Source organism: Nyctereutes procyonoides, unplaced genomic scaffold (genome assembly GCF_905146905.1).
Source record: "Nyctereutes procyonoides isolate TBG_1078 unplaced genomic scaffold, NYPRO_anot_genome, whole genome shotgun sequence".
In the NCBI taxonomy this organism is placed as follows: Eukaryota; Metazoa; Chordata; class Mammalia; order Carnivora; family Canidae; genus Nyctereutes; species Nyctereutes procyonoides.
The window spans coordinates 14,232,943-14,249,278 of NW_026575159.1; the positions used below are offsets into that span (position 1 = coordinate 14,232,943).

Genomic DNA, 16,336 nt, shown 5'->3' on the forward strand with positions numbered 1-16,336 from the left:
GAGAATAAATAAAACACGTTTTCATCAGACTACTTTTTCCTTTCCATACCGAACTTTTTTCCCCCTTTTTTCCTTATTACTTTTTGAGATCACTATGCCTTAGAATACCACACACAGGTTTTGTGGTCAAACATCTCTTGGAGTGAAATCTTCCCTCACTTGCTACTTAGCCATGCAATCTTAGGCATACAGCAGTCCCCCCCCGCCCTCCCCCCGCTTATTTGCAGGGGAATACATTCCAAGACCCTCCATCAGTGCCTTCTGAAACCGTAGATGGTACCGAATGCTCTATATAGGATGCTTTTTCCTATATGTGCATACCTATGATAAAGTTTAATTTGCAAATTAAGCACAGTGAGAGGTTTACAACAATAACTACTAATAAAAATAGAACAATTATAGCAATACACTGTCATGAAAGTTCTGTCAATGTGGTCTCTCTTTCTCTGTCGAAATTGCCTGATAGTCCTGTACTCACCTTCTTCTTGTGATGATGTGAGATAATAAAATGCTGGCATGATGAGAGGAAGTGAGGGGAGTGACGTTGGCATTGTGATGAAGTATTAGGCTACTGTTGACCTTCTGGTGATACCTCAGAGAGAGGATTGCCTGCTTCTAGACCGTGATGACCACAGGATAAGGGAGGACCATGGTGAGGAGGACATTGCATTAACCTCTCTAAGCTCTAGTTTCTTATGCAAAAGCAGCATAATGGTCAAAATAAGCTTACAGCCATGTGAGGATGAACCACTATCACATAGATGACCTACCTGGGACATCCCAGGCACCTGAAGACTGTCAGTTTCCAACCCAGTTTCCATTTTCTGTTATTTCAATGTCTTCATTTCCAAGAGAAAATAACATACAGATGCAACAGAGTGTCTTCCATCATCAACAGCTATTTGTTGAATATCTGGATGTGGCTTGTTTTAGACTCAAGGAGAGAGGGTCACAATCCTGTGCAGAAGGTCAGGAAAGACTGTGTTAATGAAAAGCATGTTTTTGTCGTAAAAAAGTAGAAAGTTGGGCAGCCCGGGTGGCACAGCGGTTTAGTGCCGCCTGCAGCCCAGGACGTGATCTGGAGACCCTGGATCGAGTCCCACGTCAGGCTCTCTGCATGGAGCCTGCCTCTCCCTCTGCCTGTGTCTCTGCCTTTCTCTCTCTCTCTCTCTCTTTCTCTCTTTCTCTCTCTGCATCTCTATGAATAAATAAATAAAATCTTAAAAAAAGTAGAAAGTTGATTTCTGTTTTTTTTTTTCTGTGATGTGAAACATTACAGTTCATGTTTTCAGGAATTCAGAGAGACATGAGGCAGAATCAGTCATTCAGAAAATGATTGTTGAACACCTGCCAAGTACGTTATACCTGTGTATATATAAAATGACAAGATTTCCTGAGGGCAAGGGGATGAGATTCTTCTAGCAATAGATTTCCAGTTTTCTTAGTCCTCCTCTCCCCAAGCTTGATAAGTAATAGATTCTAGAAGGATTTTGACACCTTGTCTGTGGGCCTCCAACAAATGTTATCATTGTTAACCCGTGACTTCTCCAGTAGTAAGAGACCATAGTTCTTCCTTAAATAAGTTTTCAAATATCCTCATTTTTAACAGATTTTACTTATTTGAGAGAGAGAGTGAGAGAGAGAGAAAGAGAGAGCAACAGTGGGGGGGGTGTAGAGGGAGAGGGAGAAGCAGACTTCTCGCTGTGTAGAGATTCCCAACCCAAGGCTTGATCCCAGGACCCTGGGATCATGACCTGAGCTGAAGACAGATGCTGAACCAGCTGAGCCACCCAGGTACCCCTCAAATGTCATCATTTTCAAAAGAACTTGTATTTTTAAAAAATCAGATGCTTTACAGCCGTGAGCACTCGGAGAGATTTTGGTAGTCTGTCCCCTGTGGGAATGCTTGAGCTTTTCTGAATGATACCTTTCTTTTTGTCTAAGAATTTCATGTTAAACATCTTATTTCTATACTTGTAGGCTTGACTATTGGTGTCAAATTGAGCAGGTGTCTCAGCCTCAGAAATCGCAAAATGTCAGAATCTTTGTTATGGACAAATTGGAATTACAGAGATGATTGAGTTGCATTTTTCAGGAAATCAACTAACAACCAAAGTAAACATCTACCATTATGTAGTACTATACTATATACAGAGGTGAAAATAAATGTGAATATAATACACTGGCTTCTGAAGTTGAGCAAGTTTTGTTTTTAAATAATGTTGTTCAGGTGAAATAGTCTCTCTTAAGTCTGTATTATCTTAGAAAAATCAGGAAATAACCAGATAATTGTACAAATAAATTTTAGAGCAAATTCTATATAAAAGTATTATTCTAAAAGGACCATATATTTTTCAAGGAAGGAAGATCTATCTTAAGAATTTTGCATAAGGGTAAGTAAATTTGGGGAGGATAGGTGGGAAGAAATGGTGGAACGGCAGAAGGAGATAAAAGCAATCAAAAGTCTCAGAGATGGGAGTGTTTTGGGGAGAGAGGAAGGTAATTTTATTGGAATGAAGTGTGAAATAAATAGGGATAGGTCAAGTGGATTTGAATTATGGACAGCTTTGAAGAGCACAATGAATAGTTTAGGTTTAATTTGGTAGGTGGGGGAGGGGAGAAATAATATTAAAATTGAGAATTGGTTGGCAAATCGAACTCCAGTAAAAAAATATACAAAAAAATTAAGAATTGGGAAGTACCTGGAGAGCCATCTAGTTCCATCAGGTTGAGAAGATGGTTGAGACTCTGCAGTCATGGCCTTGAGGGTTGGCCTGCATTTGCTTTCATCGACAGGGATCTTACTATTTCCCAAGGCGGTGATCCATGGAAATCTTGACTGTTGGTTCTGTCTTGAGTTGAATTGAAATCTGTCTTCTTGTGGACAAATAGAACACTCCTAATCCCTCTTTTGTATGACAGTCCTTTAAATATTTGGAGACCGCTGTAGCGTCTTCTCCTGGTCCCTTATGGCTTTTGAGCAGAGAAGAAATGTAATGAATGTGATTTTATGGGACTGTCAAGTTACTGCTAAGATGCAGGGCTCTGAGTGACAGCTGAGATGTTCCTTCTGCTGTGGTTCTGAGATTGAGCTTCACATGCCTACAAGATGTCATGGTATTATTCATCCCAGTTGGATGTAGGGCAAGTGGGTATGACTTTGATTTCATGCTCTTTTTAATGGCTCCCTCCCTTCCAAACTCCTCCTTTTCTCCCCTTCCCTCCTTCCTTCTCTCCCTCTCCCTCCTTCCTCTGCTCTCCTCTCCTCTCCTCTCCTCTCCTCTCCTCTCCTCTCCTCTCCTCTCCTCTCCTTTTTCCCTTCCTTTCCCTTCCCTTCTTCCCTTCCCTTTCCTTTCTTTCCTTCCCTTTCCTTTCCTTTCCTTTCCTTCTTTCCTTTCCTTTCCTTCTTTTTCCACCCTCCTCCCTCCCTTTCTCCCTCCATTCCTTCCTTCCTTGCAAATACTTCTGTGAACAGAGTTGCAAAGCACAATAACTAAGTGGTTCAGGTTTTGGAGTCAGTCCTAGATTTGAATTTCACCTTTGTCCCCTGCTCACTGTTTGATGATGGCAAGTTACTTAACCTTTCTAAGTTTCTAACCTTTCACTGGATTGAGAAAAACATCTACCTCATAGGATTAATATCAGGCTTAAATGGAAAGGACATACGCAAAGCATGTGGTGAAAGCAGTCACTAAATGGCAGGTCTTTTTATTATTGTAAAAAAAGAAAGCAATGAAAACTGCCACAGTCAACAAATAATATATACACACACACACATATATACATATATGTATCCATTTACACATATACATACGTAATTATGTAACTATAATAACTATATACCTTTATATCTATATTAGTATCTATATCTACATCTATCTCTGTATCTATCTACATGTATAGATAAATATAAAGGGATTAATTATAAGGAATTGGCTCACATGATTTTTTTTAAAGATTTTATTTGTTTGTTTATGAGAGACACACAGAGAGAGGCAGAGACATAGGCAGAAGGAGAAGCAGGCTCTCTGTGGATAACCTGATGTGGCACTCGGTCCTGGGACTGCAGGATCACACCCTCAGTCAAAGGCAGACGCTCAACCACTGAGCCCCCCAGGCGTCCCTTGGCTCATATGATGATGGAGGCTAGAGAATCCCCAGATCTGCAGTCAGCAAGCTGGAGACACAGGAGAGCTAGATGATGGTGTAAATTTTAGCCTGAAATCTGACAGGCTCAAGGTCCAAGAAGAACCCGTATTTCAGTTCAAGTCCACTGTTCCAGCTCAAGGCAGTTAGGCAGAAGCCATTCCGTTTTACTCAATCATGTTCTTTACAGGTCTTCAGCCAATTGGATGACCACCACCCACATGAGGGAGGGCAACTGCTTTACTTGGTCTGTAGATTCAAATGCTAATTCATCCTGAAACAACCCTCAGACACACTCAGAATGACCTTCCACCAAATGTCTGGGCACCCTGTGGGCCAGTCAAGTTAACACATAAAATTAACCATTCTACTGTATATCATATTTCTAGAAAGCAAGAAGTTATGCAAAAACAAAAACAAAAAAATAGAATAAAGGAAGAGAGTGTTGGAGGGGTGCTGTTTTAGGTAGGGCAGTCCCCTGTCAGGGATGCTCTGAAGGGTACGCTCCCCACCTGCTGAATGGGCAACTTGTTTTTTTTTAAGCATTTATTTATTAATTTATTAGACAGAGAAAGAGAGAGAGAGGCGCAGAGACACAGGCAGAGGGAGAAGCAGGCTCCATGCAGGGAATCCGATGTGGGACTGGATCCCAGGTCTCCAGGATCATGCCCTGGGCCAAAGGCAGGCACTAAACCGCAGAGCCACCCAGGGATCCTCTGGATGGACAACTTGTAACGTTAATACGACAGATAACTAGTCGCCATCCATGTTGCATTGAGGACATTTTCTATGGTGGTGGTGGTAGCATGGTCTGATGAAAAAGGCATGTTGGACCAAACCTTTAGAAGACCTGGCATCCAGTCCTGAGTGAGGTAACCACTGATTCATTCATTTGTCTCTCTGAACCTCACTTTCTTTTCTGAGAAATGAGAACAATAATAGCACCCCCAAGAACATTGAAAAGAACCAGAATGTGCCAAAGTACTGAAAAAACCCTTTTTAGAACCATTGGTAAAATAATGTTAACTCTTTCAAAAAAAAATCATCAGTGATGTCGCTGAAGCCAATCTTGGAAGTGAGCTTTTGGTTTGGAGATCTAAACTTAACCTCATGGGAGACCTAAGTGAAAAATTGTTAAGTGACCACAGTTTTCCTTCAGATGTCTTGGTTAATGAATGGCCTCGCTAGGTATTTTGCTAGTGGCATAGAAAAAATAATTTAAAGCCACTAAATGAATCTGACCAGTTGTGGTAAAAATCATCATGAGATTTTCCTAGTGCATATTGAGATAATGTGAGTAAAAATAGTACCTACTCCCCTTTAATTCAGCTTTGCCTCACACATCGGAAAAATAGTGAGGAAGACAGGCAAACCTGATATAATGTCTATGATCCCTAAATATCCGTAATCCGCTTTCCTAGTGTGGTAGAGTGCCAGGGTGGGAGGAGAGACCACATTTAATTGAGCCGTCATGGTTTATTTTTCTAGTGCCTTACTGGAGGCATAAATTATGTGAAAAGAGGAATTCCTTTTTAACAACACAATTCAATGTAGTTCACATTTGTTGATGTACTTCATGCCAAGAGCTGAGCCAGAGAAAGGAGAGAAAAAGATAAGATGCCAACTTCTTTTCTCTCAATGAGTTCAATCAAATCAGAGAGGTAGAAATGGAAACAAATCATAATAGTCCGGTGTCATGAATACAGCAAACCATGTACAAATGCAGAGGCAGTAATGAGGGGCAATTAGTGAGTCCTGTCTTAGGATTGTTGGAAAAGCTACATGGAGTTGTGAAGCGTGACCTGGGTTTTGAAGGATGAATAGGAGTTTGCCTGGAAGAAAAAATGCTGCTTCTGTCAATTCTCTCTTTTCTGTTTTCATTAACTAAATTGGTGAACTAATTGCTTTTATTCATGAATACATTGTGTATATTTCCGTTTAAGCCACAATTAGGTTATTACTTTGAATGCTATTAGAACAAAAATAATAATACAGTATAAAAGAAAGACTTTTAATTTGGTAATTTTGTGTCATTCTCACCAGAGTAACACCTCTTTTCCACATACACAGCTACTCTCTATATCATTATGTTTATTTTTAAAAATTTCTTTATTTAAAATTTTCTTTATTTGAGTGAGAGAAGAGTGAGCATGAGCAGGGGGGAGGGACAAAGGCAGAGGGAGAAGCAAACACCCTGCTGAGCATGGGGCTCTATCCTAGACCCTGAGATCACGACCTGAGCCAAAGGCAGATGCTTAACCACCCAGCCACCCAGTTGCCCTGACCAGTTGCTCTTGGTATACAGTAAATATTAAATACATTTTTCATAAATAAATAAATTTTATCCTGAAAATTCATCTCATACTATCAAATTAATAAAAAATTTAGAGTAAGACTGATTTAATTCAGGGTGGTTGGTTGTTCTTTTCTTTCTTTCTTTCTTTCTTTCTTTCTTTCTTTCTTTCTTTCTTTCTTTCTTTCTTTCTTTTTTTTTGTGGTCAACTGCAAAGCTTTTGTTAAAAACCCTGGGGCAGTGGGTGATGGGGAAGGGTTCAGTCCTGCTGCTTGGTTCTGGAGGAATTGGCCTGGAGGACAGCCCTGCAGACAGCTAGGGTGCTTGAATTCACTTGTATTTTCAACACAAAATTCTCTCGGGATGTCAGCAGCATAGTAAAATTGGTATAAAATTATTGTTAAAGAGATGCTTTTCGCATGAGCTATTTAAGTACTAGGTGATTACATTTGGAAGGGAAAAAGTTTTAGACAGACAATTAGAAATGCTTGCAAACGGTACATACTAGCTGCAGCTGTCACAGCAGAGGCCAATTCTGTGGGGATACGGCTTCGTATTGAAGACTTTTCCCTCTGTTTTCTAAATTTGTATCCTGTAGAGTGCCTTATAGAGGCCTATATAGCCCATGGGGCATGGGGGCGGCTCAGTCGGTTAAGCGTTTGACTCTTGATTTTGGCTCAGGTCATGATCTTAGGGTCCTGAGATTGAGTCACACATTGGGCTCCATGCTCAGCGAGTAGTCTGCTTGAAATTCCTTCTCCCTCTCCTTTCAACTCGGCTCTTTCTCACAAATAAATAAAATCCTTTTTTAAAGAAGTCTATACAGCCCTGTTGTTAAAAGCTTAGATTTTGTTTTTTTATTTTTTAGATTTTATTTTTAAAAGGTTTTTATTTCTTTCTTAGAGAGAGAGAGAGAGAGAGAGCATGGAGGTGAGGGGCAGAAGGAGAGGGAGAGAGAGAATCTCAAGCTGACTGTCCACTGAGCACAGAGCCTGATGTGGGGCTCGATCTCCCAAGACCATAAGATCATGACCTGAGCTAAAACCAAGAGTTGGTGGCTTAACAACTGAGCCACCCAAGAGCCCCTAAAAGCTTAGATTTTAAACACATGATACTGGGATCCCAACACCAGGTTTGCCCCTCCTCCCCTGTGTGACCCCTTGGGCAAATCACTCAACCCATGTATATCATACTTTTTGGCCTGAAGTTGGGCTGATAAAAATGGCACCTCACAGAGCTGTTGTGAGGATTAAACCAATAGATAAGCATAGAGGGCTTAAGTTTAATGTCATGATGGGCGTAACTTTCAGATAGGGAGTTGTTGGTTTCTCCCAGGCCTCCTCATCCTGCACATCCAGAGGGTATAAGACCGATGGGGAGCTGCTCCTTCTGATGCCATCTGTGACATCAGTGTTATGTTTGTGATCTAACACATAGACTGGGTGCTTTCCTTTGATTGCCATCAGCTGCTTAGCTTTCTTTTCTTCTTTTGCACTCCCCGCATTTCCAGAATTGCATTTTAGATAAAGTCCATGTTAAGAGCTGAATGAAAATATAGTTAAAGAAATAATTTTCCCTGTTCCTCTGCTTTAACTTTATATACAATATGGAGGGGCAGAAGGGATTTATTAAAATAATTAATTACAGGGAGCCCAGGTGGCTCAGCGGTTTGGCGCCACCTTCAGCCTGGGGCGTGATCCTGGGGACCTGGGATCAAGTCCCATGTTGGGCTCCCTGCATGGAGCCTGCTTCTCCCTCTGCCTGTGTCTCTGCCTCTCTCTCTCTCTGTCGATCATGAATAAATAAATAAAATCTTTTAAAAAAATAAATTAATTACAGAATACTGTTTTAACAATGAAAAGATATTAATGACTTTATTTATTTATTTTTTACCAGTAAACTCTTTGTAATTTGATTTCTAAGAATTAACAGTCATGTTAGATGGCTGGTTGATCTGCAGTTTGATAACTGGCAAAACTGGAATTTCACAGGTTTTTTTTTGGGGGGGGCTCTTTTTATTTAAAATCTATGTAATTAACATATACTGTATTATTAGTTTCAGAGGTAGAATTTAGTGATTCATCAGTTGCATATAACACCCAGTGCTCATTACATCAAGTGCCCTCCTTAATGCCCTTCCCTCCAGCAACCCTTAGTTTGTTTCCTAGAGCTCAGAATCTCTTATGGTTTGCGTCTCTCTCTGATTCATCTTCTTTTATTTTTCCTTCCTTTCCCCTGTGTTAATGTTTTGTTTCTTAAATTCCACATATGAGTGAAATCATATGATGTTTGTTTTTCTCTGACTTGTTTCATTTAGCATATTACCCTTTAGTTCCGTTGCAATGGCAAGATTTTTTGATGGCTGGATAATATTCCTTGTGTGTGTGTGTGTGTGTGTGTGTGTGTGTACACCACATCTTTATCCATTCATCTGTGGATGGACATCTGCACTCTTCCCATAGTTTGGCTGTTGTAGACATGTACTTATCCCTTTAAATGCATTTTTAAATTACATTTGCCTACAGAGTTTTATGTGACATTTATCTGGGCTTCCAGGTCTGTCTGGTTTTCCACCACTTGATTCCTTAACACATTTTATGATACTTCATTTTTTTTTCCCCTGACTGGTCTCTCTCCATTGGAGAATGCTGACGTGGATAACATATTTTCCAGTGGAAGGAGAATATTTGTCATCAGTGCTGAATCTGGGCTCTTATTTTTAATAAAATTTGAATATACTCAACATTTAGTAAAATTTGAGTATATATTTTAAAAGATTCACTAGAGCAGCTGGAATCATGTTTGAGATGTGTGGTTATTGAACTCAAGCATGACAGCTTTAAAACACCTCTTGCCCGAAGTGTTCGAACATTTGTCTGCCTCTGGCACAAACATACTTGGCAGGGTAAGCGTGGTGCACACTATGTACAGAGTTTGTTCTACCTACAGTAAATCTTAGTGGAGTTGGACATGCTGCATTCGTGCCTGCCATAGTGGGAAATAGCCCTTAGGGTGATTGTGCTTGGATAGATCTTAGGGCTAATAACCAGGGTTTAGGGCATTTTAAAAAAATACTGTTTTCAGAGTTCCCAAGTGCATGTGTACTAATCTTGAAGAAAAATCATACTCTGGAATGCAGAACCAATGATATATTTTGATTTCTGAAATCCAACATCTTAAAAACTGTGTCTTTCTGCTGATGTAACAGATACTGGTCCTTAGTTAGAAAACAGGGCATGAATAGGCCATTAATTTCAAATCAAGTGTGTGGAATTGTACCTTGTGTTTAAGGCTTGGTGTTCAAATTGTGTGACATAAAGACTAAAATTTTTTTTCTAGTCAATATTCTCTGCATTCCAGATAGGATTGTTTTTGATTAGTTACTTAATTTGTTACTTTTAATGGCATAATAATCATGCAGACCCCTCTCTCTCCCCCAGGAAAGCTAATACTTTGCCCACAACCCACATATAACCAGATGGTGCTGCTGCCATCCCAATTCCTTGGTTCTCTTCACCCAAGGCAATCACTATCTTGGACTCTGTATGCATCACCCAACTCCTCCCACTTTTAGACATAGTTCTATGGCATCCATATATATTTCTAAAAAGAGTATTTTTATATTAGTTATTTTTATCTCTATAAAAAGATGTCAGGCTAATAGCAATCTTTTGGAACTTATTCCTCCCCATCCCCAAATATTGCTACCTACCAAAGAGCAGTATGTTGCTAAGATTAATCCAGATTGTTGCATTTATTTTTGCTCCTACATAAAATACAGGTTTTCATAGTCCTCTTCTAAATAACCAGGGAGAAATAGCCCCTTTCTAAGACCCTGTCTGCAATGCATCCAAACAATTAGATAAAAAGTGAAACAGTATCCCCCCAACAGTTTTGGAAAACAGAGGACTCTCCATTTCAAGTAAGTTTCCCCATAAATACCAAGAGAAATAGACTCTTAAAGCTTCAAGACTTCAGTTTCCCCTGATTATTTCCAAAAACCAAATTAATTTTTACTTCATGACTTCTTAAAATAATTCTTAGAATACTTCAGTGTAGTGGCTTTGTATCTGGTTATTAAAGAAGGGATATTTGGTGCCCAAAAATGTAATATGTAAACTTCAGATTGAGCTATACTATTTAGCTTCCATAATGAGTATCTGATTGTTTCATTGGCAAGTACATTTTATCCCTTCTGGTAAAAGGATCTAGGTATTCCTTGCATACTTATGTCTGGAAGGGGGAAGAAAACTAAGATTTTTCGGGAATAATGTAGTCTGGTAGGTGCAGGGGTATCTGTTATATTGCCTACCCCAAACATAGTAGGTTGATTATTTTTCCCTGCTGGAAAAATTTAGTCAGTTTATTCATAAACACTTCTGTGTTTCAGTTTTCAGTACATAAACTGTATTGTATTTCAAATATTGTTTTACGGTCATTTTAATGTTAGAAAACACATGAAATAGGGATTTGCTGGGCAACTTCAAGAAGTTGACATGGACACAAAGATACACTGTTCATGATCACCAGTCCTAATATGAACATTGAGCAAAGTTAAGGAGCCCATTTGAAAGCACAAACTAGAGTAGGAAGCAATGCTACTAAAGGTGCTAACAAGACTGCAAATCTCTACAGGTTCTGAACTACATGAAGACTGTTTTAATACCTTGGCTCTGTGTGACAACATGTAGTCAAGCACAGACCTACCATACAGCCCACAGCCTCCTCATTTGTTGCAAAGATAAACTCCAGCTGTGATTTTCTCTAAGGGTCTCTAAGTATCACTCTGGCTCCTGGGCATCCTTTTCTAGCTCCTTATTCTAAAGCCTAATTGAGCCATTTAAAAAAATCAAATGCTAAATGATTTTTAGGGACAAAATCTTATTGTTACATGCAGTATGCTAAAGAATTTGAATATAGGGAAACTCCTGGGCCTTTTCCCAATTTTCTTCTTCCACCAACCCTTCCTACTTTGGCAAGGCCTGCGTACTTTTCTTTTTTAAACCAAATTTATTTAAATTCAATTAGCCAACATATAGTAAGTACCTCATTAGTTTCAGATGTAGAGTTCAGTAATTCATCAGTTGCATATAACATCCAGTGCTCATCACATCACATTGTGTACCTTTCTTTTTTTTTTTTTTTTGTAAATATTTTATTTATTTATTCATGGAGACACAGAGAGACAGGCAGAGACACAGGCAGAGGGAGAAGCAGGCTCCCTGCAGAGCCTGATGCAGCGCTTGATCCCAGGACCCCGGGATCACACCTTCAGCCAAGGCAGACACTCAGCCACTGAGCCACTCAGGTGCCCCTACCTTTCTTAGATTAAGCACATGGCATGCATAGATTAAATTCAGGAAGTCCCTGTTTCTTTTATATCACTTCCGCCAGCATGCGCTTATCAGCACAGGAGAGCCGCCTCTCTGTTTTCTGGCCATCATCCCATCTCTGCTGAATCCCTCACCAGTGGTTGCTAAGACCTTTCCTGGAAAGAATCTACAGGCTAAAACCCAAAGCTGGATGATTTTTCACAGACACTACTTTTCTAAAATACACAGAAGGCTTGAGTCGCCAGGACAGTGTGAACCTGCCAGTGTTTTGCTAACTATTTCCAGAACACTGACTCTGCTGCCAGCTGTTACCACAATTTTTTCCTACTAAGAACGCATTTAAGGGAAGGGTTGTAAAAACATGGTTGCTTTAATGGGAATTTTATTGTATGATTAGCACTAAGTTATCTGAAAGATATAAAATAGGATCACTTTTTTAAAAAGTTGCAGAAGTGTTACAGAAATTTTTCTGGTTTGTGCTTTGCAGAAGTGAAGTTTTTCTGTGAAATTCCAGCTATTGCTGATATTGTAATCCTGGTGGATGGTTCATGGAGTATTGGAAGATTCAACTTCAGACTGGTTCGGCTTTTCTTGGAAAACCTGGTTACAGCATTCAATGTGGGCTCAGAGAAGACACGAATTGGTATATGTTCTGTTGTTAGCAGAAGTCAGCTGTCAGTGTAAATCTGCTGGGAAGCTTCATAAGAGATTTCAAAAACTTTATGGAGCGACATTCAGAATTATAGGATCAACTTTCATGATATTCCTAAGAGCACAAGTTTGGATCAATGAATATTTATTCCTACTAATTTATGCTGAAGGATGCTGTCATTCAATTAATTATTGAACACATTTCAGTTTTCTAAAAAGTCAAAATGTTGTCTGCCTAATAATAATAATAACAAAGTTGTAACAGGTTTAAGAATTTTTCAGGTAGAAGTTTCCTTTTTATTTAAAAGAAACAGCTGAATCTAGTGGAATTTTGAACTAAGAAAATTGGGAATTGGAAATAGTTTTATAGTACAAAATAATCTCTGCTAAGTTAATTCTAGCCAAGATAAAAAGAAAAGGTTATAAAGCTTTGAGCAATATATTCACTTTATCATATAGAGTCTCATAGTTTCACTTTTAAATAGCCATTAAGGAAAGTCATTCCTTTGAGGACAAAAATGAACCAGTAAATTAGACGTTTTATCTACAAATACAATCAGATTTGTTTTTAAATACCAAGTACCTAATTAGGTGCTCACTACTAAATGGCTAGCAAACATGTACATTCCTCCTGTCCCAAGATATGTCCAAACTAATTCCTTAAATTGATGCCAAGAATTCTTTTTGAAACTACATAGTGAAGCAGAGAAATAATTGCTAAAGAGATCAGGCTCTTTATTATTCTGGTTTCACAAATAGTCTACTAGATGTTTGAGTTAACCCATCATTTCTGGTTGGGCTATCTCATCTTTTTTACCAGGTCTTGCACAGTACAGCGGCGACCCCAGAATAGAGTGGCACTTGAACGCCTTTAACACAAAAGATGAGGTCATTGAAGCCGTCCGAAATCTACCATACAAGGGAGGAAATACGCTAACAGGTATGTTTCATTCATTTCACGTTTTTAGCAACATATCTTGCCAAAGATTAGTTTCATTTCTTAATCTGCCACTTTATAAGACTTGGTCTAGTATTTTTAAACCAAACTAAAATCTAAAATTCTTAGATGGCTTCTTTTCTCAAACTCAGCATTAAGAATTAAAACCCAGACACCCCCATTCCTTTTGCTTTGTGAATGTAATGTTCCCAGAAGGACTTGGCTGGGCCAGGAAGAGATGGAGCAATCCTGGATGCTGACAATCTTCAGTGACTGTCTTAGCTGTGGGTGTCTTAGCTTTTGCCAGTTCATTTCCCTTCCTCTTTTCTCCTCTAGCCACCCCATAATTCTATTTATTTATTTATTTATTTATTTATTTATTTATTTATTTATTTAGACTTTATTTATTTATTTTAGAGAGAGAGAATGCATGTGCACCAGTGGGGGGAGGGGCATAGAGAGAGAGAGCGCATTCCAAGCAGACTCTGTCCTGAGCTCAGAGCCTGAAGTGGGACTCAATCCCAGGACCCTGAGATCATGACCTGAGCTGAAATCAAGAGTTGGACGCTCAACCAACTGAGCCACCCAGGGCTTCTAGCCATCCCATCATTTTAAATGAAAACAAATTTTTACCTTATTTATTTTCAAGGAAGGTATTTTCTTTGCCTTTATTCTGCAAGCAGTAGTGTCATAAAAATATTTGTGCATCCCTGGCTCACCCATTTTTTGATAAACAAGGAATATAAGAATATTTAGATTATAATTATTCCAGCCACAAGGGGTTGTCACAGGTTTTAACCTTAGTACCTGGTATTTTCTTCTATGGGTGCACAATGTAGATACTCATTTTAGATAGTAGTGATGCTATCATTGACTTTTAAGTAAGCCATTGAAATCTTGATAATTGCTTTGCCAGTTTGAGGCATAATCTTTTTGTTAAAAGCAAAAAACTTTATTAAACACAAATCTTATAACAGTACTGCAGCACTTATTATTTTTTTCTGAATGAAAAGTGTCACACTCAAAAGGCAGGAATTCAGTGATCATTTTGGATCTGCCTCCACTATCCCTAAAAAGAGAAAGAGAATTTGGTTCTTTAGACCATCATAAACAAGGTTTTGTTAATATTTAGGATTGTTGCTTCTGTGTGGGTATTCCTGCTTTATGGTAAATTATAAAGGTTTAGGTTTTATTGTACTCAATTCTGTAAACATCTATTGGCGATGAATTTAATGTTCTTTATAAATGCTAGCTTCTGAAACGATGGACTATTCAGTTATTTATGTTATCTGTATTCTGGTGGATTTTAGGTTTTCATCAGGTCTGTTGAGAAAAAGGTCATTGTAAAAATGAAGATGAAAGTTCATATCTATTAAAAAACTTTTAGCTCAATAAGTTACTCATCTTGTGGTTACATTTTTCAGAATTGGAAAGCTTTTTATTAGAGGTGGTTGGTTTGTTTTATTTTCTCCTGTTTTCCCCCAGGTCTTGCTTTGAACTACATTTTTGAAAATAGCTTTAAACCAGAAGCAGGAGCAAGGACTGGAGTATCCAAAATTGGCATTTTAATCACAGATGGAAAGTCCCAAGATGATATAATTCCACCATCTAGAAACCTTCGTGAATCTGGTGTAGAACTGTTTGCCATAGGTATGTGCTTTTTGTGGTCCTATTTCAACAATGGGCACAGACACACAACCACTTAAAACAATATATAGTGCAAAGTACACTTCATTGAAAGCCAGGAGACCTGAATAGTTTGTAGTCCTGGCTCTAGTGGTAGCCAGTCTTGTGCTCTGAGTCCAACATCATTACATTTAAGATCGAAGTGGTGGTAACTTTCATGTACCCCATAGCATGAGAATCTCTGGATGAGATGCCATCCATAAAGTACTGTGAAAAGCATAAAGTAGCATGCAAAGGTTAGGTACATGTTTGTTAGCTTTTAATTAGTAAGGACTTTCTCTCTTTTAAATAAATATTTATTTATTTATTTGAGAGACTGAGAGAGAGAGAGAGAGAGAGAGAGAGAGAGAGAGAGAGAAAGAGAACGTGCGCACACATAGAAGGGTAGGGCAGAGGGTGAGGGAGAGAATCTCAAGCGAACTCCCTGATGAGCTCAGAGCCTGACCCAGACTTGATCTCAAAACCCTGAAATCATGACCTGAGCTGAAACCACGAGTTGGATGCATAACCAACTAAGCCACCCAGGCCCCAGGACTTTCTCTTTAGTATCACATTATAGCAATCTCTTCTCTGGTAGTATAGAGGAGAAACCAGTTTATTGTTTTCAAGGGATTAAGGTCCTGCAGCTATTTGGAAAGCATAAAGTTCTAGCTATGCAATATTATTTCTTTGAAACTAACTCTCTATAAGGTATCACCCTTGTGGAAAAGGAGACATGTGGCACACATCCAGGATAACTGCAAACCATTTATATGATGCAACTTCACTCTTGATGAAAATATTTACAGTTTCTTTGGCAGCAGGAAGGTCTTTTACTTAGTAGAGACCAACCAAAACAAACCAAAATAAAACAAAACAAAATCCCCAAACAAGAAACAGTTCATTTGACCCATTCCTAGATTTTCTATTGGAAATGTGGTTTATAGAGTGCTGCATTCAAGATGTTTGTGCTTAAATGCTGTGTGCCGGGCATTGTGGTGGGTGCTGGGACACGAAGATGAGCAAAGCAAAATCCTTACAGAACAAATTCCTTCCAAGTCATGATGACCTCTTCTTCTCTTTCCCAAGCTGTTTGCAACAAACTATTCAGTTTGGAAAGATGAGAGAGAGAGATAGTAGAGATTTGGGACTAGCTCCCCTAGAATATACTTTTTGTCATTGGTGGTGGTGGTAGGGTTTTTTTCCCCAGGATATTCTTATATGAATGCAAACTTGTTGATTTTACCTAAAAGTCATCAAAAGCATTATTGACATTAAACTGCTTGTCTCTTCAAGTACTCAGTGTTATTT

At 38.8% G+C, this 16,336-nt stretch overlaps 1 protein-coding gene across 2 annotated transcripts in view; it reads left to right on the forward strand.

The window, feature by feature from the left end:
• Positions 1-16,336, forward strand: part of COL14A1 (collagen type XIV alpha 1 chain) — a 217,171-nt gene that overhangs the window by 48,477 nt on the left and 152,358 nt on the right. For both annotated transcript variants that reach the window (XM_055314233.1, XM_055314231.1), the window contains exons 6-8: positions 12,260-12,415; positions 13,244-13,363; positions 14,846-15,010. In XM_055314233.1, coding sequence (XP_055170208.1) covers positions 12,260-12,415; positions 13,244-13,363; positions 14,846-15,010 — 441 coding nt within the window. The remainder of the gene's footprint in view (positions 1-12,259; positions 12,416-13,243; positions 13,364-14,845; positions 15,011-16,336) is intronic.